At 37.2% G+C, this 27340-nt stretch overlaps 1 protein-coding gene across 1 annotated transcript in view; it reads right to left on the reverse strand.

The window, feature by feature from the left end:
• Positions 1–26979, reverse strand: part of LOC126335037 (U3 small nucleolar RNA-associated protein 14 homolog A-like) — a 68319-nt gene extending 41340 nt beyond the window's left edge. Inside the window, exons 1-2 of the mRNA XM_049997905.1 lie at positions 26659–26979; positions 14654–14867 (exon numbers count right to left, since the gene is read on the reverse strand). Of these exons, the coding sequence (XP_049853862.1) occupies positions 14654–14867; positions 26659–26762 (318 nt within the window). The 5' untranslated portion in view covers positions 26763–26979. The remainder of the gene's footprint in view (positions 1–14653; positions 14868–26658) is intronic.
• Between the last annotated feature and the right edge of the window lie 361 nt (positions 26980–27340).

The raw sequence follows: 27340 nt of genomic DNA on the forward strand, positions 1-27340 counted from the left end.
ACAGAATTACTCATTGGGCCTTGTTTTTACAGCAATTCAGTTATGAAATCAGACACATTAAGAGCACAGATGATGTAGTTGCTGATGCTTTATCTAGGCTACCTTTAGGAGGTGAATTATCCAACAACTTTGGAGCAAGAGAAAGGGAGTTTAAAATTATGTACTTGAAAGGTGTGAAAGAGGAAAGAAGAGATCTTTAAAATTTGCAAAGAATTCCGTAAGTATCAAAATCATGATCAAAATTGGAAATTGGTTAAAAGCCTGTTGGTAAGAAAGGAGGAGAAGGGTACACAAGAGTATTTTATTCAGGAGACGTAAGACTGACTCAGAGGATTGCAAACTATGTAGGCTGGTACAGTGTATTGATACTTTAATTACTTATACACATGAGAGTTTTGGTCATTGTGGAACAACCAAATGCACACAAAAGATTCAGGAAAACATCTATTTTTATAACATAGGAAGAAGAGTCAAGAAGAAGATTGCCAGCTGTGACAGACGTCAAAGAGAGAAGATCAGTAACCAAACAAGTAGAGGCCAAATGCAAAGCATATTGCCTAATAGTGACCTTGATCTCGTGTCTGTTAATGTTTATAGACCTTTACCTAAGTCTAAGAATAGATTTTGTTATCAAACCACAGTTTATGTATTTTTGAAGTTCGTAAAGTTGTTTCCTTTCAAGAAAGCTATCAGTAAGCAAATCATCTCTACATTTGAAAACACATATTTTTATCAGGTGGGTATTCCTAAAATAATTTTATCTGATAATGGTTCTCAATTTACATCACAAGCTTGGAAAGATTTCGTTGATCACACAAAAATAAGGCATATTCTAACCTCGGTGTACCATCCTTTGACTAACTCAGGAGAAAGATATATGAGAGAGATTGGAAGTCTGTTTATAACATGCTGTAGTAAGAATCTTACCAGTTGGATAGATCATGTCAGTGACTCTGAGGATATTATGAACAGCTTACAACATTCTCAACAGGATTTTCACCATCTGAAATCATGTTTAATCATAGACCAGGTAACTTTATTTCTAAAAAGGTTGAGTTTCCACCAAGTAAAATTCTGTCACCACAAGAGAGGGAAGAGTGTGTTAAGAAGATGATGAAAAACACGAGGATGGGAGACAGCAGAGACATGATGGTAAAAGTAGATTTTCTAAGTTTGAAGTAGGAGATCTTGTGTTGGTGAAAGTCAAAGAGAAATAAAAAGTGTTGGCATCTGAGATAAAGAATTTTTTTCAATATTTATGTTGGACCATTCGAAATTCTTGCAAATCCACATCCTAGTGCATACAGACTTGTCTAATCTAAGAAGTTGTTTGGGTTACGCAATATCACTGAACTGAAAGCACATAGACATTATTCATCAGTATCTAAATTTTGTTTGTTTGTTCTTCTTTCAGTTGTCGTGAATTTAATATGTAAGATGTTGTGATTTTTAAAGTTTTGTCTTATCTATGACTGGGTTAAACTATATGATACAATATGTAATTATGTCCTGCAATAGATTTGTGCTTTAGAATTTAATACATAGATGCCATGAGGCTAAACGAGTAGATCCTTTTACAGTTTTGAAATGGGACAATAATCATAATTTGTACTGCAAAAATTAGGAATAGTACCTTAGTATATCTGTGTGTATCACCTAGTGATTTCATTTCCTTTTTACTGATTTTAACTTTGTTTATTAATGTTTCTAATGTGAAGACTTTTTAATCTCAACTGACGTAAATCTCATATAACTATGTAAAATGAAGGTGGAGAGCTTATCTCGTGTGATGTGAAGGAGGTACTGAACAACATATTTAGTAAACAAAACAATGTTTCAGGATTTGATGTGAATGCTAGACAGGAAGTTACCTATATGTTGGAGAAGGGTGATGATAACTCTAAGGAGGAAGCTGAAAGATGTGTGTAGATCTATCCCACACACTGCTGTATGGTTGCACCCTGTTGGACCAGTCATCTTGTAAGAGATTGTGGGTGCTGAGTAACTTTCTCGAGGATCTGTCGACTGGAATGTGTGTTGTACCTGATATTTGTGAATTGTTAACCAAGACTGCAAAAGACAGTGTTACTCAGCATAAATGTACGTTATTTATTTTTTTTTTTAAACTGGGGGATTGACTGTCCAATTATTATGTAACTTTAAATCAGTATGTATTTTTTTTTAACTGTAAATGAAGTTTCTAGGTCTTTGTGTACATAGGTCATTGTGGAAGACATTTACTAGTATGAACAATATAAAAAGATGTATACATGTCTGCTTTCATACTCTGATTTTGTTTGTCAAGCTACTGGATTGTGTCATCATTCAAAGCTAACTATGACTGTTTACCTGAATATATCCTGAGTATTACAGTATTGTATCTAACTGGATCTTGAGTTGTGGGCAGACTCATGCTTAGCTCTGTTTTGGGTACACCTAGTCGTCATGACTGTGTGTCTTATATGATTATGTACTTTATTAATTTTGTTGTGTCAAAATATTTTTTGATGATTTGTACCCGGTGTGGTTTGGATTCACGGACTGGCCCCACATCGTAAACTCAGGCCCTAATATTTTTCCATTATTTTGTTCTTTCTTGAGTCAACATATCCTTGAATACTATGGTTTATAAGGCTGATTGATTTCTACTCCTGGTCGAGTATATTCTTCTGGTTTGTACCCGTCATTGTGTTTTTTTGAGTCTGCTCACTCGTAGTACACTTAAACTCTGAATTTTTTCTCTCCTCTTTTGAAGATTTGATTGTATAGATCATCGCTTCAAGTTTATAAATTCTAGTAATTTGCATTGTTTCTGTAATTATTTCTATAGCTTAGTGGTGTAATGTTGTAGTTTTGAACTAGCATTATTTGTCTTGTGACAGTATGTTCCAAAGATCTGAAAATCTGAGTGCCATATCCTGATATAGGTGTAGATTATGATTTTTATAGCAGATATTTTTCTTATGTTCCCTATAAAATGTTATGTATCAGATACTTTTAAACATCCATATGCTATCCTGTGCATCATTTTGTACACAGTTTGGCAAACCTTATAGTCTGTCACAAAATATTGTAAAAACCCTGTTTCAAAAATTTTGTGAAGGGAATATTGTAATGAATCATCCTTCTCTAACATTTCCTTATATATATATATATATATATATATATATATATATATATATATATATATATGTGTGTGTGTGTGCGCGCGAGTGTACACCTGTCCTTTTTTTCCCCTAAGGGAAGTCTTTCCGCTCCCGGGATTGGAATGACTCCTTACCCTCTCCCTTAAAACCCACATCCTTTCATTTTTCCCTCTCCTTCCCTCTTTCCTGACGAAGCAACTGCCAGTTGCGAAAGCTCGTAATTCTGTGTGTGTGTTTGTGTGTTTTGTTCATGTGCCTGTCTGACGGCGCTTTCCCGCTTGGTAAGTCTTGGAATCTGTATGTATATATATATGTGTATGTGCGGATGGATGTGTGTGTGTGTGTGTGTGTGTGTGTGTGTGTGTGTGTGTGTGCCAGTGTACACCTGTCCTTTTTTTTCCCCTAAGGGAAGTCTTTCCGCTCCCGGGATTGGAATGACTCCTTACCCTCTCCCTTAAAACCCACATCCTTTCATTTTTTTCATTTTTCCCTCTCCTTCCTTCCTTCCTGACGAAGCAACTGCCAGTTGCGAAAGCTAGTAATTCTGTGTGTGTGTTTGTGTGTTTTGTTCATGTGCCTGTCTGCCGGCGCTTTCCCGCTTGGTAAGTCTTGGAATCTTTGTTTTTAATATATTTTTCCCATGTGGAAGTTTCTTTCTATTTTATATATATATATATTTCCCATGTGGAAGTTTCTTTCTATTTTATATATATATATATATATATATATATATATATATATATATATATATATATATATATATATATAAAACAGAAAGAAACTTCCACATGGGAAAAATATATTAAAAACAAAGATTCCAAGACTTACCAAGCGGGAAAGCGCCGGCAGACAGGCACATGAACAAAACACACAAACACACACACAGAATTACGAGCTTTCGCAACTGGCAGTTGCTTCGTCAGGAAGGAGAGGGAAAGACGAAAGGATGTGGGTTTTAAGGGAGAGGGTAAGGAGTCATTCCAATCCCGGGAGCGGAAAGACTTTCCTTAGGGGAAAAAAAGGACAGGTGTACACTCGCACACACACACACACATATCCATCCGCACATACACAGACACAAGCAGACATATTTAAAGGCCTTTAGGAGGAGTAGGTTTAATAATGTATAAAAAAAATAGGAGTGCGAGTAACCTACTACAAACATGCTTTATTGTGGCCAAAATAGACACGAAGCCCACGCCTACTACAGTAGTACAAGTTTGTATGCCAACTAGCTCGGCAGATGACGAAGGGATTGATGAAATGTATGATGACATAAAAGAAATTACTCAGATAGTGAAGGGAGACGAAAATTTAATAGTCATGGGTGACTGGAATTCGATAGTAGAAAAAGGAAGAAAAGGAAACGTAGTAGGCGACTATGGAATGGGGTTAAGAAATGAAAGAGGAAGCCACCTGGTAGAATTTTGCACAGAGCATACTGCTAACTTAATCGTAGATAACACTTGGTTCAAGAATCGTGAAAGAAGGTTGTATATATGTAAGAGGCCTGGATATACTAGGTTTCAGATAGATTGTTGTTGTTGTGGTCTTCAGTCCTGAGACTGGTTTGATGCAGCTCTCCACGCTACTCTATACTGTGCAAGCTTCTTCATCTCCCAGTACCTAGTGCAACCTACATCCTTCTGAATCTGATTGGTGTTTTCATCTCTTGGTCTCCCTCTACGATTTTTACCCTCCACACTGCCCTCCAATACTAAGTTGGTGATCCCTTGATGCCTCAGAACATGTCCTACCAACCGATCCCTTCTTCTGGTCAAGTTGTGCCACAAACTTCTCTTCTCCCCAATCCTATTCAAAACTTCCTCATTAGTTATGTGATCTACCCATCTAATCTTCAGCAATCTTCTGTAGCACCACATTTCGAAAGCTTCTATTCTCTTCTTGTCCAAACTATTTATTGTCCATGTTTCACTTCCATACATGGCTACACTCCATACAAATACTTTCAGAAACGACTTCCTGACACTTAAATCTATACTCGATGTTAACAAATTTCTCTTCTTCAGAAACGCTTTCCTTGCCATTGCCAGTCTACATTTTATATCCTCTCTACTTCGACCATCATCAGTTATTTTGCTCCCCAAATAGCAAAACTCCATTACTACTTTAAGTGCCTCATTTCCTAATCTAATTCCCTCAGCAGCACCCGACTTAATTCTACTACATTCCATTATCCTCGTTTTGCTTTTGTTGATGTTCATCTTATATCCTCCTTTCAAGACACCATCCATTCCATTCAACTGCTCTTCCAAGTCCTTTGCTGTCTCTGACAGAATTACGATGTCATCGGCGAACCTCAAAGTTTTTATTTCTTCTCCATGGATTTTAATGCCTACCCTGAATTTTTCTTTTCTTTTCTTTACTGCTTGCACTATATAGAGATTGAATAACATTGGGGAGAGGCTACAACCCTGTCTTACTCCCTTCCCAACAACTGCTTCCCTTTCATGTCCCTCGACTCTTATAACTGCAATCTGGTTTCTGTACAAATTGTAAATAGCCTTTCTCTCCCTGTATTTTACCCCTGCCACCTTTAGAATTTGGAAGAGAGTATTCCAGTCAACATTGTCAAAAGCTTTCTCTAAGTCTATGAATGCTAGAAAAGTAGGTTTGCCTTTCCTTAATCTTTCTTCTAAGATAAGTCGTAGGGTCAGTATTGCCTCACGTGTTCCAACATTTCTACGGAATCCAAACTGATCTTCTCCCGAGGTCGGCTTCTACTAGTTTTTCCATTCGTCTGTAAAGAATTCGTGTTAGTATTTTGCAGCTGTGGCTTATTAAACTGATTGTTCGGTAATTTTCACATCTGTCAACACCTGCTTTCTTTGGGATTGGAATTATTATATTCTTCTTGAAGTCTGTGGGTATTTCGCCTGTTTCATACATCTTGTTCACCAGATGGTAGAGTTTTGTCAGGACTGGCTCTCCCAAGGCCGTCAGTAGTTCCAATGGAATGTTGTCTACTCCGGGGGCCTTGTTTCAGCTCAGGTCTTTCAGTGTTCTGTCAAACTCTTCACGCATTATCGTATCTCCCATTTCATCTTCATCCACATCCTCTTCCATTTCCATAATATTGTCGTCAAGTACATCGCCCTTGTATAGACCCTCTATATACTCCTTCCACCTTTCTGCTTTCCCTTCTTTGCTTAGAACTGGGTTTCCATCTGAGCTCTTGATATTCATGCAAGTGGTTCTCTTTTCTCCAAAGGTCTCTCTAATTTTCCTGTAGGCAGTATCTATCTTACCCCTAGTGAGATAAGCCTCTACATCCTTACATTTGTCCTCTAGCCATCCCTGCTTAGCAGTTTTGCACTTCCTGTCGATCTCATTTTTGAGACGTTTGTATTCCTTTTTGCCTGCTTCATTTACTGCATTTTTATATTTTCTCCTTTCATCAATTAAATTCAATATTTCTTCTGTTACCCAAGGATTTCTACTAGCCCTCGTCTTTTTACCTACTTGATCCTTTGCTGCCTTCACTACTTCATCCCTCAAAGCTACCCATTCTTCTTCTACTGTATTTGTTTCCCCCATTCCTGTCAATTGTTCCCTTACGCTCTCCCTGAAACTCTGTACAACCTCTGGTTCTTTCAGTTTATCCAGGTCCCATCTCCTTAAGTTCCCTCCTTTTTGCAGTTTCTTCAGTTTTAATCTACAGGTCATAACCAATAGATTGTGGTCAGAGTCCACATCTGCCCCTGGAAACGTCTTACAATTTAAAACCTAGTTCCTAAATCTCTGTCTTACCATTATATAATCTATCTGATACCTTTTAGTATCTCCAGGGTTCTTCCATGTATACAACCTTCTTTCATGATTCTTAAACCAAGTATTAGCTATGATTAAGTTGTGCTCTGTGCAAAATTCTACCAGGCGGGTTCCTCTTTCATTTCTTAGCCCCAATCCATATTCACCTACTATGTTTCCTTCTCTCCCTTTTCCTACTGCCGAATTCCAGTCACCCATGACTATTAAATTTTCATCACCCTTTACTATCTGAATAATTTCTTTTATTTCATCACACATTTCTTCAATTTCTTCGTCATCTGCAGAGCTAGTTGGCATATAAACTTGTACTACTGTAGTAGGTGTGGGCTTCGTGTCTATCTTGGCCACAATAATGCGTTCACTATGCGTTCAGATAGATTATATAATGGTAAGACAGAGATTTAGGAACCAGGTTTTAAATTGCAAGACATTTCCAGGAGCAGATGTGGACTCTGACCACAATCTATTGGTTATGAACCGTAGATTAAAACTGAAGAAACTGCAAAAAGGTGGGAATTTAAGGAGATGGGACCTGGATAAACTGACAGAACCATAGGTTTGAGGTTGTAGAGAGTTTCAAGGAGAGTATTAGGGAACGACTGACAGGAATGGGAAAAAGATATACAATAGATGAAGAATGGGTAGCTTTGAGAGATGAAATAGTGAAGACAGCAAAGGATCAAGTTGGTAAAAAATATGAGGGCTAGTAGAAATCCTTGGGTAACAGAAGAGATACTGAATTTAATTGATGAAAGGAGAAAATTAAAAAATCAGTAAATTAAGCAGGCAAAAAGGAATACAAACATCTCAAAAATGATCGATAGGAAGTGCAAAATGGCTAAGCAGGGATAGCTATAGGACAAATGTAAGGATGCAGAGGCATATCTCCCTAGTGGACAGATAGATACTGCCTACAGGAAAATTAAAGAGACCTTTGGAGAAAAGAGAACCACTTGTATGAATATCAAGAGCTCAGATGGAAACCCAGTTCTACGCAAAGAAGGGAAAGCAGAAAGGTGGAAGGAGTATATAAAAGGTCTATACAATGGTGATGTACTTGAGGACAATATTATGGAAATGGAAGAGGATGTAAATGGAAATGAAATGGGAGATATGATACTGCGTGAAGAGTCTGACAGAGCACTGAAAGACTTAAGTCGAAACAAGGCCCTGGGAGTAGACAACATTCCATTACATTTCTGACAGCCTTGGGAGAGCCAGCCCTGACAAAACTATACCATCTGGTGAGCAAGAAGTATGAGACAGACGAAATACCCTCAGACTTCAAGAAGCATTTGTAGATTTAGAGAAAGCTTTTGACAATGTTGACTGGAATACACTCTTTCAAATTCTGAAGGTGGCAGGGGTAAAATACAGGGAGCGTAAGACTATTTACAATTTGTACAGAAACCAGATGGCAGTTATAAGAGTCGAGGGGCATGAAAGGGAAGCAGTGGTTGAGAAAGGAGTCAGACAGGTTTGCAGCCTATCCCCAGTGTTATTCAATCTGTATACTGAGCAAGCAGTAAAGGAAACAAAAGAAAAATTTGGAGTATGAATTAAAATCAATGGAGAAGAAATAAAAATTTTGAGGTTCACCAATGACACTAATTCCATCAGAGACACAAAGGACCTGGAAGAGCAGTTGAACGGAATGGACAGTGTCTTGAAAGGAGGATAGAAGATGAACATCAAGAAAAGTAAAACGAGGATAATGGAATGTAGTTGGGGATTTAGATTAGGAAATGAGCCACTAAATGAGTTTTTATATTAGGGGAGCAAAATAACTGATGACGGTCTAAGTAGAGAGAATGTAAAATGTAGACTGGCAATGGCAAGGAAAGCGTTTCTAATGAAGGGAAATTTGTTAACATCAAGTATAGATTTAAGTGTCAGGAAGTCGTTTCTGAAAGTATTCGTATGGAGTGTAGCCATGTATGGAAGTCAAACATGGACAATAAATAGTTTGAATAAGAAGAGAATAGAAGCTTTCGAAATGTGGCGTTACAGAAGAATGCTCAAGATTAGATGGGTACATCACATAATTAATGAGGAGGTATTGAATAGAATTAAAGAGAAGAGAAATTTGTGGCACAACTTGACTAGAAGAAGGGATCAGTAGGTAGGACATGTTCTGAGACATCAAGGGATCACCAATTTAGTACTAGAGGGCAGCATGGAGGGTAAAAAATTATACAGGGCGACCAAGAGAAGAATACACTAAGCAGATTCAAAGGGATGTAGGTTGCAGTATGTACTGGGAGATGAAGAAACTTGCACAGGATAGAGTAGCATGGAGAGCTGCATCAAGCCAGTGTCTGAACTGAAGACCACAACAACAACTACTACTACTACTAATACCATGTATAATCTTGAATCTCGCATAGGTTAAAATTATCTCAACTGTTTAATTAATTGAAGTCATATAATTTTGTATTATATTTCAGGCTAAAATGTGTAAAAAAGAAATTAATTTGTTAGAATCAATATGTACTAACAGTTAAAATTACTCTTCTTTTAAAAAATATATGAAATTACAAAATTTCTGGCATACTGAAAATTCGTATTATTAATTGTTCAACCTAATGCTAATTGTTTCTGGATTCATTTATGAAATAATGATATAATTTGGTAAAGATTTTTCTCCTCTCAAGAAAGTTTGTAAACTCTTTGGAAATTGTGAGTACTGTAGAATATAAGGTATTGGTGGGCATGCCTCTGATGGAAATGCACACATTTTGTTAAACTTGCCAACAACAATGTAATGATTGCTTTTCTGAATGTGGAAATTGTAAAGTCTGTGTGATTTAGAGGAATGGAATAAAATAAAAAAGAATATTCATAGCACTGGGCAACTCTTTAACAGTTATTTTCGTCAGCAAGAACCTAATTATTTGCGACAACATATAAAAGTTTTGGTGCTGAATACAACTATTTGTGAAAATGTATATCTGTGAAAAAATGCGTCATACCCCAGCCTTTGAGGTTTCTGTGAGTAGAAGTAAAGTTGAAATGAAGTCGCTTATAGAAATAAAGCAAGGTTTGTACCGGTTTTACCCTTTAGGCCTCATTTCAGAGTAATATGATGGTATAAAGTAAAAGTAATGAAATCATTCATATGTATTTTGTCTTGTTATATTATTAAATATATGGTTGTCTATAAGGTTATGGTGCAGTACTGCAGAGTGTTATTCTTTAGAGTTATTTGCTACTAAGCAAAGCAGTTGTATATCTGTTGTTTAATGAGATGATAAAGTATAATGAATGGGTAATGACAATGTGGAGTATAAGAATAATGATGCACCAGCAGTCAGTGAAGTAATAATTTAGTAGTGACGAGAAATATGTTCGGTAATGGACCAATGGTTAGGAAGCCTGACTTCACAGTAGATTGATTATGGTAAATGCATTCCTCTAGCTACCAGTGTTCATAGAAAAAGTACATAATGGGATTAACAGGCAGAAGTGAGTACGGAAACCTAACAATGTACAGTTTCATATAGTTTTGTGGTAACTGTTGGGGTACTAAGATAGGTTGTTTTGTGCTTTTTTTTTCTCTCCTTGTACAACAATGAAGGGTAACTACCTACAGGAATACTGGTGAAATTAGAGAACATGGGACAAACATCTGGACATGCAAAAGGCCTGGACCCATTTACAGCTCTGTGTAACAGTGAAAAGTGTATAAGCAATCAGTAAGTAGCAAAGCAGCTGGAAGATGGGAAATTCCTTCCCTTTGTGTCTGCATACAGTCATACAGTGAAGAGTAAAAAGTGTATTGTATTTCTAATTTTGTTTTTTCTTGCTATGTATTTTCTGATTTTCAAGGCCAATGAAACAAAAACTAATTGTATGTAAGCAGACATTTAATAATGAAAAATCTTCTTCTTCTCTTTGGCTTCTACAGGGACTCGAAGCTCCCGTTCCGATCCCATGTTGCCACCAAATTCTTCAATGCTACTTCCTGAAAATTATTTACACCAACTTTGTTGCATGCCATTTTAATTTAATTTACCCATGAACTCCTGTATCTGCCATTACATCTCTTACCACTTGACTTCTCCATTAATACTCCTGAAACCACTTGATTCTCTTCCAGTCTCATCAGATGGCCTGCCCATTGAAGTTTTATGGAATTTATTGTGCTCATTACTGTTGCGGCAGCACATGATTTTTTATGTTGTGTATTCTATTCCAGCTTTGTGATTGATTGTCATTGTATGTGCCAGAGATTTCCCTGTAAACTCTGTTTTCAAATACTTGTACTTGGTGTTCTTCCTTTTAGTTACACTCCATGTTTCTGCTCCATAGATAGGAATGGACTGATGATTGTGTTATATAGTTTCATTTCTATTCTCCTTGTCAGTCGCTTAGACCCTAGAAGTTTTTGTATTGTGTGATAGGCTCTATTAGCATTTTGCAGCCTCATTTTCACTTCTACGTATCTCTGATTTTGTTCATCTGTTATTGCCCCCAGAAATATGAACTGTTCAATGCTTTTGAATTTATGTCTGCCGCTTATTAGATGTGATTGGTTAATAATGAAATATGGTTTTCTTATGTAGTATATGATATTGCATTTGAATATATTTTAACTAATTTGTAAATAAAATAGAAAGAAACTTCCACATGGGAAAAATATATTAAAAACAAAGATTCCAAGACTTACCAAGCGGGAAAGCGCCGGCAGACAGGCACATGAACAAAACACACAAACACACACACAGAATTACTAGCTTTTGCAACTAATGGTTGCTTCTTCAGGAAGGAGAGGGAAAGACGAAAGGATGTGGGTTTTAAGGGAGAGGGTAAGGAGTCATTCCAATCCCGGGAGCGGAAAGACTTCCCTTAGGGGAAAAAAAGGACAGGTGTACACTGGCGCGCGCACACACACACACACACACACATATCCATCCGCACATACACAGACACAAGCAGACTCTTTGCCTTTAAATATGTCTGCTTGTGTCTGTGTATGTGGGGATGGATATGTGTGTGTGTGTGTGTGTGTGTGTGTGTGTGTGTGTGTGTGCGAGTGTACACCTGTCCTTTTTTTCCCCTAAGGGAAGTCTTTCTGCTCCCGGGATTGGAATGACTCCTTACCCTCTCCCTTAAAACCCACATCCTTTCGTCTTTCCCTCTCCTTCCTGAAGAAGCAAACATCGGTTGCGAAAGCTAGTAATTCTGTGTGTGTGTTTGTGTGTTTTGTTCATGTGCCTGTCTGCCAGCGCTTTCCCGCTTGGTAAGTCTTGGAATCTTTGTTTTTAATATATTTTAACTAATTTGTATTTCTATGTATTATTGGGTTAAGATCAGTGTCGATAACCAAACATTTTTGAAGAAGTATATGATATTGCATTTGAATATATTTTAACTAATTTGTATTTCTATGTATTATTGGGTTAAGATCAGTGTCGATAACCAAACATTTTTGAAGCAGAATGGGTGACATTTTTTGTAAACATTTTGTAGGAAATGTCTAGACACTGGCTTACATTGTCAACTATTTGACAATACCTGCATATATAACTCTATGTGAGGGTCATGTGAGAAGGCAAGTGGATTACTGACAATCTGTTTTGTTTTTCCTACCTCCAAAATTATTTTTTTTTTTTTAAATCTTCAATATAGCCATTAAGAGCACTGTAGCTAAAAAAACTCAAAATATTGACTTCTGTCTGATTCAACTTAACATTGTTATGTGTTATTTTCTTTTGGTTATTCTCAATCCATTAGTATGATTAGTGTTGTTGAAATTTGTTCTAATTACAAAGTAACAGTACATTCAGATTTCATTATCATTGTTTATATGTAAACATACACCCAATTACTGACTTCCTTATGAAGCAGGTAAAGAAGCTGTAGAAATAAGTGAGGTATTCACACAAACAACAACAGAAATATGTTAGCAACACCTGCACTCTACTGATTTTGAAGTAATTAACCATTTTAGATAAAACACTGTTACTGAAATAATCATAGATTTTCACAAACTAACCGGTATAATTCAACAGAAATTGCTACTGTAACTGGAAGTTCATGTCTGAATGAATCTCCATCAACTATTCAGTTACTAAGAAATGTAAATCTTTAATTGCAATTTGTGAAAATTAGGCACGCAAAAATACACAACTTAAGTTTAATTATTGTAAACTTACAAAAGAGACATGCTGGAAGCCATTTTAGTTCAATCTGCAGTGAGTTATGATATGAGCAAGTTATATGTAAAAAAATTGGATAATGCACCCCATTCAATTTAGTACAAATTAAAAGTTGGGAAATGTACCACATATTATCTAAATTTCGGTTTGGGATTTTATTCAATTATTGTTTTTAATGACTGACTGTGAAATTGTAATTATTTTCACTGACAGGGTTGAACTTCAATAATGGCTAGTGCACAATATTAACAGTGTTACTCCCAACAGTAGCTGGCTGTGCACAACGTTTCTGCATTGACTCAATTGTCAGACCTGAAGCACAGTGTCCTACGAGTTATATTCAGTGACTGCATTAATTATGTATTTTCCACAAGTGAACAGTTTTGATTTATTACATTATGGTTAGGTGACTGCACTCGAGCAATATTGTAGGACATCAGTCAAGTTTAGTGTGATGTTACCCATTTATCTGTACTGCAATTAAAACAGCATTACTGAAACTGGCTATAAACATTAGTTTATTCAGACGCCAAGGGCAACTGAAGTGTTTGAGCTTCAATTTATGGTGTGGACTACATTACTGACAACAGATAATGCCCACTACCAACTTCTCAGACACTTTTGACAGAAATGCAGTTATTGATGATGACTGCAAAGAAAAAAATGTGTAGGCGAACTACTTCCTTAATTTCTTAACTTTCTGCAATTTTCTCAGTTTTAATCTACAGTTCACAACCAATAAATCATGGTTAGAGTCAAAAAATTCCCCTGGGAATGTTTTACAGTTTAAATCTGCTTTCAAAACCTCTGTCTTCCCATTATGAAATCTATTCATTACTAAATACATTGTTGTTGTTTCTGTTGTTTTCTACATCTTATATACTATGCATTCTGTAGTGTTGACTTACTAAAGATGCCTGATTGGATGTGAAGGAGAGCCTGAAATGCATGATTATCTCAGGTGACAAAATGCATAAATAAATAAATTCACCCACAGTATGCCAAGCAAACTGCTTTTAAACTTGCACATTTTTAATAGCAAATCTGCTTTATTCGTTAGAATAATTTCTCCACAGGCCCAATAAAAGTTTAACCTTGTAATAATGTGTTTCTGTAAAATATCATTTTAAGAAATAGTAATAAGTGAAATATTTTTATGAAGTCACCTTAAAGTGCTTATGCCAAATGACTGAATCTGCTTAAAAGCAACTGAAAATGAAGATGTGTGAAGAGAATCACCTATTCCCCCACCACCATATCCAAATCTTCAATGTTTTTATAATCTACCCTGTATGGTCACAGATTGTGTTAATATTGACTGATAGCTGAAAGATTGTCCTCAAAGTACCTAAGCGGGTACATTCATCCATGGCGCATGCACATTATCAATGTATTGGTGGAGGGTGCTAAACGAATTTCAGAGAGATCTTTTCATTCAACATGTTACCGAGCTCAAAAGAATCTTATGCCTGTATATGATGTGCTAGTCACATCCCTGAAACATAATACCGAAACCAGATCCTTTGATAAATACATGAAAGTAAAAGTGCTCACCTTTTCTGCTTCAAATTTTTCTAGTGGAGGTTTAAGTGGTTTTGCCTTTTGTTTCAAATTTTTTAATTTCTGTCCAATTTCCACATGGCTCGCACGTTTCTCAAGAGCTTTGGTTAACTCATTAACGCCAACAGTATCATTTTCTATCTGATGTTTGCCCAAGTTGAATTCAGATATTTGGCGACTGTTTTCTTTCCTGGTTGGTGCCTTAACACTGAAATATCACAGAACGGTGTTGAGAATGTGTGTATTGGTTAAAAGAGAAACAAGGTAATTTCATGCAGAGAACATTGTAAATATGTGCCTTATTAAATCTATATTGAAACTATCATTTTCATCCCTGTGTGTTTCAGTTTCAGTCAAGAAACTTAAATACATTTGAAAAATCCACACTCTCATTAGGCTCCAAAACAAACGCCAGTTGCTTCAGAGGAAACAAAACCAGGTATGCAGATCTCATAATAAGGTATGTAAACATTATGTCAACAGAGTGAATAAGAGCAGTTGCGTGCCCTCGAACCAGACATCAAACTACATTTAGCTATTCCCTTATTTTGTTTTTACTATCCACTAAACAAACTTCAGAAGATGATGATGACATTATTAACCATTTATAGCAATAACTCTTCACTTCTGTATTGTCAAATTACACTTTTTGTGGGAAACTAAAGTTAGATGGACATCAACTGCAAAGTACATCACATACAATGATGTCACTATCTCATGAAATACATTACTGTAGTCACTAACTTTAATCTGCACACTGGGATATGTCATCCTAAGATGTTTTTATGTAATTGTGTGTGTGTGATAAAACACCCACAAGATAAAAGCTAAAACCATACTTACAATCTGATGTTTACAAATTACTACCTACCAAAGAATGTTGTCTGAGAAACAAGCAAACACCAACAGCCACCACAAATCAAGTAATACAAAGGCAACATGACACACTATAGCAATAGTGCTGTTTGTAGGAATGCAGAAACTTGATCTTTTGAAAACCATGTATTATGTCAACAACAGAGCCAGAAGACTCCCATGATACAATGCAGCTAAAAAGGGTTAAAAACAATAGGTGCAGTGCCATCTGTGATGTCTCTTCGTTACGGCAGAAAGGATGTCAATGCATCATTTTAACATAGGCAACGGGGAGATAGTTTTAAGTACTCAGTGTGAGGCGAGAAAATAGGTGATGTATTTCAATACCTGCAAAACCAATCAATGAATGTTCTTTGCACATTATTTATAGTTTGGTATTATTTTGTTCTCTTGCTTGCAGTCTTTCTGGGAGTCCAGGCAGTGAATTCCATCAAATGGAGCTTTTGGAGTGACATAGGCCTACAGCTCCATAGTGCATTTGAAAACTGAAATTTGAAAGAACAGAGATAGGAGAATGCATTTGCTGGTAAAAGGGGAACAAGAAAATTTCATCCACGGGTGTATTAATATAGAGATGTAATAAGATTGGATCTTTTCAAAATGCCTCTTTTTTTAAACTGAATAGTCATTTGTGTGCAGCAAAAAGAAGTTGGGAATCATTTTTAGTTTCCCATCCTACATGTTTGCAAGCGCAAAAATGAATTCATACATCATGAAATAGCTTTATGAAGCAAATCACTAGTGAAGGGAGTCACTCCCGTAGAGAATTTTTTTGTTGACATTGCTGTCAAACAGAATAGTCAATGAAGAGAGGGATTTAATACAGAAGCTGGTGATTCACAATTTGGTGAGAAGTAATATGAAACAGGCAACAAAATGAGAAAGAAATAAGTGTTTGGGGGTGTCAAAAGAAGACCCTAAAACCAGATGTGTGCCCTTTTAGATAAAAGCTGTACAACGCAATACCATTAAAGATCACATTTTGCCTTGCACAGCTGTTATTTCTGATTGTTGCCACTGTATCGGTGCCTCTATGATGCAGGTTTCGATCACCTGAGTTTGAGATACTGCAATAAATGCTCACACACATACTGAATGCACACACAGGAAGGTGTTAGAAGATTGCTACATGACACAACACAATTCAGGGCACAGTTTGACAGTTATCTATTTGAATCTCTAAAGCAGACTTATTCAGGTACTTTTGTGTGACTGCCACCTACATTTAAATCCAAAACAATAAAATTTCTAACACTCATTGTTGCTTTTTCCATTTCATAAAGGATCATTACAATACTGTCATTTTTACCATATTCTGCAGCAAAATATTGTTGCTACAGTTGCATGTGAAAGATAATGAACTTGCCATCACCACAAATTCATTTTTACTGAGTTTTTGGAATGAAAGTTGTCATGACAGACTGGTCTTTGAGACATCTTGAGATGTAGGTTAGCTTAAAAGTATTAATTTATTGAGAGCTACGGCCAACAAATGTTATATTTACAAGGCAGTTGGCAACGTTTTCTTTTATTTATTTATTTGCTGTCAATATAACAACCAGTCTACAGACAGTGTAACAGATTTAGTTCACGTGTACATAAGATGAAAGTTTGTGGTAAGTTTACAAAAATAAATTTATGGCTTAACAGTTTTACAGGGAGGCCCTACAATGTGAAACCTTATTGTTACTTATTCATTCATTCATGCATGGATCATCTTACAATGATACAGGATTTGTCATCATAGTACAATAAAAATAAATATTAGCTCAAAAATAAACACACACACAGAACACGTACGAACACTAAGAGAATAGAATGTGTCAACCGTAGCCTTGGTGAAGGAACCATCCTTGCATCTGCCTGAAGTGACTTAGGAAAATCACAGAAAACCTAAATCAGGATAGCAAGCTCCATCCTCGCAAATATGAGTTCAGCTTCTTAAGAACTGCACTGTCTCATTCAGATGCTCCCTTCTGTTGAATAACTTCAATTCTCTATTAATACAAAAAAAATGAGTTTAGTCTTTAAGGTATTTGAATCACCTATCCTAACATCAGAAGGCAGTCTATTGTAAAAAAAAATGTCCTTACTGTATGTGAACTGCAGTCTGCCACTTTTTTATTGCCTACAATTTTGTGAATGTTTTCTCTTCTCTGTGCACTGTAGTTATGTACATTACTGTGTATTAGATTATGATCTGGGTTTATTTTCACAAACATGATTGCCTGCAGGCTGTAAAAAGACAGATGGTATGCATTTTATAATTTCTGAAAATTTATCTACAAGGCTCTCTCTAGTTCACCTCATCTACAACCCTTATTGCCTTTTTACATAGCCTAAAAAGCTTGTCTGTGCAGACAGCTGGTACCACACACCAGAAAATGCAGATGTATCAACTGAACAGTTCAAATATTATTCAGAAAACAGTCCATAACCACAATTTGTGGATGTCTCACATTAATTTGCATACCCATTTTTCAATGTATCATGTGTCACAAATTAATTTTTATCGTTGTGGAGATTATTTGGTAAATATGTGTGATTACAACCAGTGATCTTCAAATATACTGCAAATTTCACATTGCTTCCTTTCACTGCTACTAAACACACCATCTATCCACTGGTCTCTCAAACTTTCAACTAGCTGCTAACACCGCCTTTCATGTTTCCAGTATGCCCTATGTCAAGTGCTGCAAATGTTGCTTCATACATTGTAAGTGGCAGCACTGTCCTTGATCTATGGACTTACCAGTAAAAACGTTCAAGCACAAACGCTTGAAAACAATGTTTTGTGTAGTCATAAATCATAGAATATCATGTAGCTTACCAACAGAAAAGCTAATGTTTCCAAAATGTATGATGTAAAGTATCTATCCACAAGAAACATCATCACTTACAAATGCCTGTGCCTTATCATTGCAACCATTCAATTTAACTCCCTGTATCTTTGGCACTAAAGGTTCTCCATTCTCTCTCTTCTTCTCAGCTGGCTTCGTTTTTCGCCTACTTTCTCCTCAATAAATAGTCCCTTGAAAATACGCCTAAGGAAGTTTCGCCTTTCAATTCCTTTTAACTGATCTCTCCATATACATATTTCTTTCACTGTGACGTAATTTCCATTTCTTGCTTTTACTTTATTTTACTTATTTATTTATTAGAGTGGTGCTTTAGTTCATAGTATTTTTCTGTAAGTTTTATAAACAAAACAGGTACACATAACAGAGAATTCGGTCATAAATAATATTTTATCAATCAGTATTCACAACAGTCTGCCACAGGTGGGGCAACTTTTAAATTTCGCAATTTTAAAAATTCTGTGGTTTTGAGGTGAAGAACTCGTTGAGCCATGTTCGGAGCGCATTTTCGTCCAGAAAGGAAGTTTATTTAAGGTTGTTCGATAAAGAGCACAAGATCAGGTGAATATGATGGGTGCAGAATGACTTAACAATCCAACTCCCCCCCCACAGCATTGACTGCAAATCTAGCAGAATGCGGGTGGGTATTATCATGGAGGAGGGTCACTTCACATAATTTTCCTGGTCATCATTCTTGGATAGCAACAGCAAGACATCTCAGTTGTTGATAATAAATGTCAGCAGTGATAGCTACACCTCGGGGAAGCAATTTGTAGCATACCACATCATCACTGTTCCGACAGATGCATGTAACTATCTTTTGTGGACACACACAGCTTTGTTTCGGGTGAACCATTCCAATATTTTCCTTACGGCAGGACAGAGAAACCATTTCTCATCACCAGCAATAAAACAAGGACAGGAGTGGTTAGTGTTGTTCGTGAGCCAACTGGTGACGAGCAAGCAGAGATGCACATGTGGCTACCTGCTGATTTTTGTAATTTTGGCATAGAGCATGTGGTACCCATACATTTGAATTTTGAACCTTCCCCACAGCATGTAAATGTTCCACAATGGTGGAATAATCACAGTTCATCACATTTGCTAAGTACCATTTACTATAACATGAGTCACTGAGGATTAACGTGTTTAAACAATCTTCATCATACCCCACAGGTCCCCCAGAACTTGGAGGGTCACTAATGTCAAAACGGCACTACTTAAAACGATAAAACCATTTTCTTTCCATGCTCTGTCCAACTGCATTGTCCCCAAGCACAGCACAAATGTTTCTGGCCGCCTCTGCTGCTGTCAGTCCTATACTAAACTCAAACAGAAGATGATGTCATAAATGTTTGGATTCCGCGACTTCGCACTCCATTTTCCAGTGTTCAAAGCTCCATTCACTATCTCCAAATAATAATAAGTAAACTTAAATAGCAACAATAAAGTACAAATAAAAACGACAGTCCATAAATAAACCCCCAGCAATCAAAATACCAACATGCAAAAACAAAATTGCTATGAAATTATGCACCATCCTAATAGTTATAACATATGCATCGATTCTAAATGTTCATCAATCACTCGTAGCCAAGTACGACAGTAGAAAGGTAAGGTCTGGGCAAAATAAATTTCCTTTTCTCACCACTTGGGTCTTTGTTTTCAATAAAACACTATTTCAGACAAAGTAGTCAAAGACAGGGTGAAACATACATTTGCACAAACTACTTTGTGAGAGGAGGTCAATAACAGTAACATATCCCTAATGAACTACATTGGCCAGATTCCTTGTGAACTCAGTTTAATATTCAGGGCTTATCATGGTATACCAGCTTCTTGTGAATTTACTAAAACTAACATTGACAACCGGTCTCACCGAAAATACACTGCCTGGAAAAAAGACGAAAGAGAAGAGAGAACCACCCAGAACAAGAGAAGGAAATGACAAAGAACTTGGCAGTATGAGCCTACTTAGTAAAACATTGCACCCCCTCAGGCCTGGTAGCATCCACTGATTTAGTTAAGAAGGATGTCTGAAGCAGTTCTTTCCTCCCTGAGCTAAGCTAAGCACACCTGTTGTAATTGGTCTTTGATGTACTGGATACTGGCACCAGGACATAGTTGATGTCTGAGCTGGTTCCATATGTTCTATCATGGACAGATCTAGGGATCTTGTTGGATGCAGGAGTATCTCAGCACTACATAGACAGTTCATAACTACATTTGCCGTGTGTGCTCAAGCACTGTCCTGTTGAAAAATGGCATCATGATACTGTCACATGAGAGTTAACACATGGGGATGCAGGATGTCCATTACTTTCCACTGTGCCATCGCAGTTCCCTCAGTCACAATTGTCTGTGACCTGAAGTCATACCCGCTGGCTCCCCAAAACATGATGCCAGGATAAAATCACTCTGTCTCTCCAAAAAATTGGAAGAATGGGTTCGCCTGCCAAGTTGCCACCTTACTTGCCTACAATGGCTATTTGGGATGCCATTCATCAGCAGTCCATGCTTGCAGGTCACATCACCATTTCAAAATGTAGGCATTTGTGTTGTGGTGTTAATGGCAGTCTATGCTCAGTTACCATAATTCCTAATTCCCTTAGTCTGACTGCTGCTAGCATCCAACAAATGTTGCAGGAAACCTGCCCAGTTAGCCGTAAGGTCTAATACACTGCTTTCCAGGTGGGAAGGCCATCTGCCTCAGCGAATGCAGACTGGTTCCTCTTATTTCACCTCAGTTACACTATGTCGGCGATTGCTGTGCAAATGCTTTCTCCACATATGCTGTCTGCACCTAGTGGTCTTTCTGTGAGGGCTTATGGCTGCCGTGCGAAACTGATCCGCCAGCCAGCAAACTTGAAAGCGTTAACAGGTCTATCCTGGACTCAGTATCTCGGTGGCCATCCACAGAAGATACCCAACAGCATCCACACTGATCTGCCAGCCATTACCCTTGGAGTTCTCACCTCCTCAAGATGCTGGCCTTTCCTGGATTTGGTGTCACCATAACTGATATTCTTCTACATGAACCTGTACACAGCAGTTATCATCACCACCTACCTCACAACAGACTACTGTCACAACAGAACACTGCCACGACAGAACACTGCCACGACAGAGTCTGGCTCTGCCACATTCATAAGGGATCAGGAGGATCCATTTCAATTGTATCAGTTAGAATCTAAATTATACTGAAACATGTTTTTTCTGTGCTGTGTTAACAAAGTGTCACATGCTGTTTGAGAACTCATCATTTATTGTATGCAGCCTACCACCTAGGACACGTCACCCATCATGTCTTCTGGGTGTTTCCCTTTTTTATGTCAGGCAGGGCATTTATGAAGAACATGGTTTCATTCATAATTAAGACTGTTAACATTGTAAAATGCCAGCCACCAGCACATTAAATATCACTACAAGAGAAGGGGCAACAGATGAAAGCACTAATAATGAATAAAGAAAACTGGACTGAAACCAGACTTTCAACTGCACAACATTTCCAGGCTCAGATGTGGGGACATATCATAGTTTTTTGGTTATGAACTGTAAATTAAATCTGAAGAAATTGGAAAATGGGAGGAAAATGAGGTGACATGGATAAATAGAAAAAGAAACACTGATTGTAGGAAATTTTAGAAGAAGCATTACACAATGATTGACTGAAATACGGGGAAGGAATACAACAGAAGATGAACAGTTAACTTTGTGAGAGGAAATAGTGAAGATTGAAGAGGATCAAAAATGCAAAAAGACAAAGCTCAGTGGAGACCATTGGATAACACACGAAATATTGGATTTCACGGATAAAAGAAAAAACTATAAAAATACAGAAAACGATCTACATAAAAGGGAATAAAAATGCAAATAAAACAAAATCAATAGTAAGTGTAAAATATGAAAGTTTTTGTAATGCAGAGTTAGGGCACAGGCTGAGCCACCACACACGGTAATCACGTGATTGCGACCTTCAGGCACATTGCTTCAGAAATGTGTGGCATTATGTGAAAATGACTGTATCATACCAATAACATATTCTACTTAACTCTGCTTATTGCATCATACTTAAACATAGCCAGTAGTAACCTTATACCAGATTGTCTCACATTTAACTCTAACCATCTCCTCTGTCTCTGCCACATGTGTGCTGCAAAAGTTCAAAAATTGATGTGTCAACCAACTGCAACTTGTTACACACACATGCCCCAAAATGCTTATCATGCAGAATAAAGTTATATATCACATACAGCACTGTGTATATATTAACACCTTAAAGTTATTTTTGTATATCTAAGATCCACTGTTCTTTTTTTATCTTATCGTTCTCTGCAAGGGCATCAGCTATTTATGTATTTATGAGGCCTAAAAAGTTTGTTTTGCCCACACCTTGTTTCTGATGTCTGTTCTCTACATTGTGATGAACTATGCTGCTGTTCCACATTTCCTCTGATGCGGTTGTGAATGCTTCGTTTTACAACAAAGATGTATGTATAATTTGACCCATTCTTCAACTTCAAGTACCAAGAAGTTGGTTTTGAGATTTGACAGTATATATGTAGCTCATCAATATTGTACTGAATATATATGGTACAAATATTTATCTTCTATTCATGAAACACATTTTGACAATTGTACTAAAAGTTTTTGTGCTGATGGTAACTTGTGACAATCATGTATAGTATGTACCCATGCCTCCATATAATGGTTAGTATAACACAGAGATATACTCTGAAATGTAATCAATATTTCAGTTAGATACTTGCGTTTGTATTTTCTGACTGACAGTTTCATTTTCCCACACAATCATGCACATGTGTCACTTACATGAACCAGTGTATATAGTGCCATTTGTAAGAAACATTGCAAGGTTTGGTTTCTTGCCATTGCTGAGTGGATGCAGCAGTTAAATAATGTGGTAACACTACTATTCTCAAATGCATTACCATGCCACGCAATTTACATGTCAGATGATGACTGACGCAAAGGTGTTGTGCACATATTTGCACAGTGTATGAATTTCTGACAAGATCAATGACAATGCTTGCAAGTCTGTTACCATAGGTAATTACTATGTTTTTGTAAGGTTACATCCAATGTAGTTTCGTATAATCTTCTTTTTTTTAGCTCTCTTCTTCTGATGTGGTATCCACAACTACATCATTACTCTGCAATTCACAATTAAGTGCCTCGCAGAGGCTTCATTGGACCACCTTTAAGCTTCTTCTCTACTGTTCCACTCTCGAACACTTAAATCTTCCCATGCGAGCTCTGATTCTCTTACTGTGATTTTCTCGATATGTAGATGGGTGCCAACAAAATATTTTCACTCTCTGATTGAAATTTCATGAGAAGGTCCTGCCGCAGCAAAAAACTGCCAACCCAATTTGTGTATCAGATCCATGGCACACTCTCTCCTATTTCACAATAATGCAAAACAAGCTGGCCTTCTTTCAACTTTTTCGATGTCCTCTGTCAGTCCTATCTGATGGAAATCTCACACCGCACAGCAATGCTCCAGAAAAGGGGTCACAAATATAGTGTCAGCAGTCTCTCTAGTAAACCTGTTACAGATTCAAAGTGTTTCACCAATAAATTGTAGTCTTTGGCTTGCTTTCCCCACAACATTATCTACGTGATTCGTCCAATTTAAGTTATTCATAACTGTAATCTCTTGAGTTGAGTTCAAAGCCGTTACATTTGTGCAACTAATTATGTAATAGTAATATAGTGGATTATTTTTAGTGCTCATGAGGATGACTTCACACAATTTAGAGTCAATTGCCACTTCTTTCTCCATATAGGCCTAGCTATTTTGTCTAAATCATTTTGCAATTAGTTTTGATCATCTGATGACATTACATGATGGGAAATGACAGCATCATTTGCAAACAATGTAAGAGGACTGCTCAGATTGTTTCCTAAATTGTTTACATGGATAAGGAACAACACAGAGCCTATAACACTTCCTTGGCATATGCCAGATATTACTTCTCTTTACTCAATGGCTTTCTGCCAACTGTTACGAACTGTGATCTTTCTGACAGGAAATCATGAATCCAGTCACACAACTGAGATGCCACTCCATAGGCACACAATTTGGTTATGTCACAAGAGAGTAATGGTTTCAAAAGCCCTTGGAAATTGAAAAATATGGCATCAATTTGACATCCCCTGTCGATAGCACTCATTACTTCATGAGAATAAAGAGAAGAAAGAGGGATGAAAATTAGCAGGACAAAGTCAGAATATTTAGCACTGAAGGGTGTGCGGATGAGGTCTTGCAAGATCCAGGATGATGAGCTGAAATCGGTCTGCAAATTTAAATACCTGGGGTCTTACATACAGAGGGACAGAGGACTGGAAAGAGAGATACAACACCGAATAAATTGCAGCTGGGACAAATGGAGGAAAATGAGTGGAGTGTTGTGTGACAAGAAGGTGAGCATTGGGTTTAAAGAGAAAGTGTACAAGTCGGTGGTAAGGCCTACTATGATATATGGGGCAGAGGCATGGCCAATCACAGTATCCCAGGAAAGGAAGATGGAAGTGGCAGAAATGAGGACACTGAGGTGGATGTGTGGGGTAACAAGAAAGGACAGGATTAGAAATGAATTTGATAGAGGAGATGTGAAAGTGGGACCCATGGGGAAAAAGACACAAATGAGCAGACTAAGGTGGTACGGACACTTACAGAAAAAAGGGGAAGAGTATATCAGAAACAGAGTTGAAGGTATAAAGACTGAAGGAGGGAGAAGGAGAGGAAGACCGAAGATAAGAGGGAAGGATAAGATTTCCGGAGACCTAAGGGAGAAAGGATGGAAGAAGGAAGAGGCAATGGATAAAGTACTGTGGAGGAGAAGGATCCAGAAGAGCAACACCAACCCTATGTGACATGGGACAAGGCGACGATAAAGAAGAAGAATAAAGAGCTACTCATGTTTCACAAGAATGGTATTTTCTGAATCTCTTCACTACACAAAGGATATCTACTTCTACAATACTCGTGTTGGCAGTTTTCTTGATTTATTTAGTTTTCTTTTGTGAAGCAATTTCAGAAAGGCTCAGTACCATCTCTTATTAATTTTTTTTAGTCTATGCTTACCTACTCAGACAAACTTATCACCTTTCAATGCAACCTACATCTCAAGCTACACTACAGATCAGTCTGTCATCACAAGTAGTGACCAGTATAACACTTTAGCCTAATTTTTGTACCACTGCAAAGATGAACTGGAAACAACTGTCATAAGAACTTAACAAAGCTACAGGACGCAACAGAAATACTGTCAGAATCTATGCAGACTTTTCATCTGAGTTAGCCTCTCTTTTACCCACGATATACAGTTGATCACTCAATCACAAAAACTGCTAAAGAGTTGGAAGAAAACAGCAGTTACACCTGTCTACAAATGATCCTCAAAACTACCATCAAATTTCAATGACATACATCTGCTGTTGCATCTTAGAACATAGCATATACTTAGCTCAAACAGAATGAACCTTAACTAGAACGACCAGTTCCATGCCAACAAGCATTACTCAAGTAAAACTGACAGGTGTAGAACTAATTTCAGGCATGCACCAAAAACGTGTGTTGAGACCCTTGTTGTTCATTTTGTATATTAATGACCTGGTATACAACATTTCTAATACCCTAACATTTCTTGATTGATGCAGTTACCTACAATGAAGTACTGCCTGGATAAAGGAGCTGAAATAGTCAGAACTCGATAGCCTTTTTAAGTGGGACAAAGACTGAAAATCTGCATTAAATGTTTGGGAATAGAAAATTTTGCACGTCACAAAACACAAAACCATATAACTACGGTTGATCAAAAGATCGTAACTGGAATCGGATAAAATGTCGTCAATCTACAAGGTATATTGCTTGAGACACACAGCCCATCCAGCAATACTGCTCAGGAGAATGAGAATATCGAAAGTACAAACAAAGATGTGCACACAAATGGCTACAGGGTTCTCTGATTACTTTTAAATAATCCACATTAGTCATGGCCATGACATGGTTTTCATTCTTACATTAGACAAGGCGGTACGTGTCTAAATCGTTGGCAGCGACAGTTAATAATACGTGGCTAGTAACCATTCGCATTTCCCATAAAACAACGAAACTGATCGTAAAGCCACTCATTCAGACACAAAAGCAAATGCTGCCTGTTAAGTCCAGCGCAGTGCTTAAACATTGTGTACACAATAATAACAGAAAATATTTAGTAATCGATAACACTACGTAATTACCGCTGTTTCCCATCCAACTGTCTAACAGCTGACAAAAGTTTCGAATGCTCTAAATCCAAAACTTCATTCTCGGATTCAATATCACTTGCTTTGCTCTCATCCATTATTGTTGGAAATTAATACGAAGTTATGTAGGGAGAATGTAGCTTTCACTGACTGTCTGATTATAACCACATTTGACATAAAACTCTACGACACATAAACATTACTGTAACAGCCATACACTGTAAACAACACCTCACATCTAAACACGTGCCTCGCACGATGTAAACACGCCAAAGATGCAGTAAAGCGGGCCCAAAGAGTTTAGCTAGAGTAGGTCGAGCGACTGGCTACGCTGACGTTTCGGATCGATAATAGAAAACTCTTGACCATTCCCACCCGCCTTCAGACAATACCTGGCTGCTCATGTTCTACCGTTCTGAAAGTAGTTGCTTAGACTAGTGCTATGTTCACCTACTCCCACATTACTCGCTCATTCCCATTTCCCTTCATTTCTTTGTTATTGTATGCTAGAAGCCAATAAAAAAGGAAAAAGTCTTTGTTATCTTTAGTTTCTGTTGTTTTATATTTTATGCTGAAATTTACTTGTTTTTTTATATATTTTGCACTATTAAAGAGATGAATACAGAAGCAATTTCAAAATAGTGCAGAAGTTATTCGGAGATGAAAAGGCTTAAAC

Source organism: Schistocerca gregaria, chromosome 2, assembly GCF_023897955.1.
Source record: "Schistocerca gregaria isolate iqSchGreg1 chromosome 2, iqSchGreg1.2, whole genome shotgun sequence".
In the NCBI taxonomy this organism is placed as follows: Eukaryota; Metazoa; Arthropoda; class Insecta; order Orthoptera; family Acrididae; genus Schistocerca; species Schistocerca gregaria.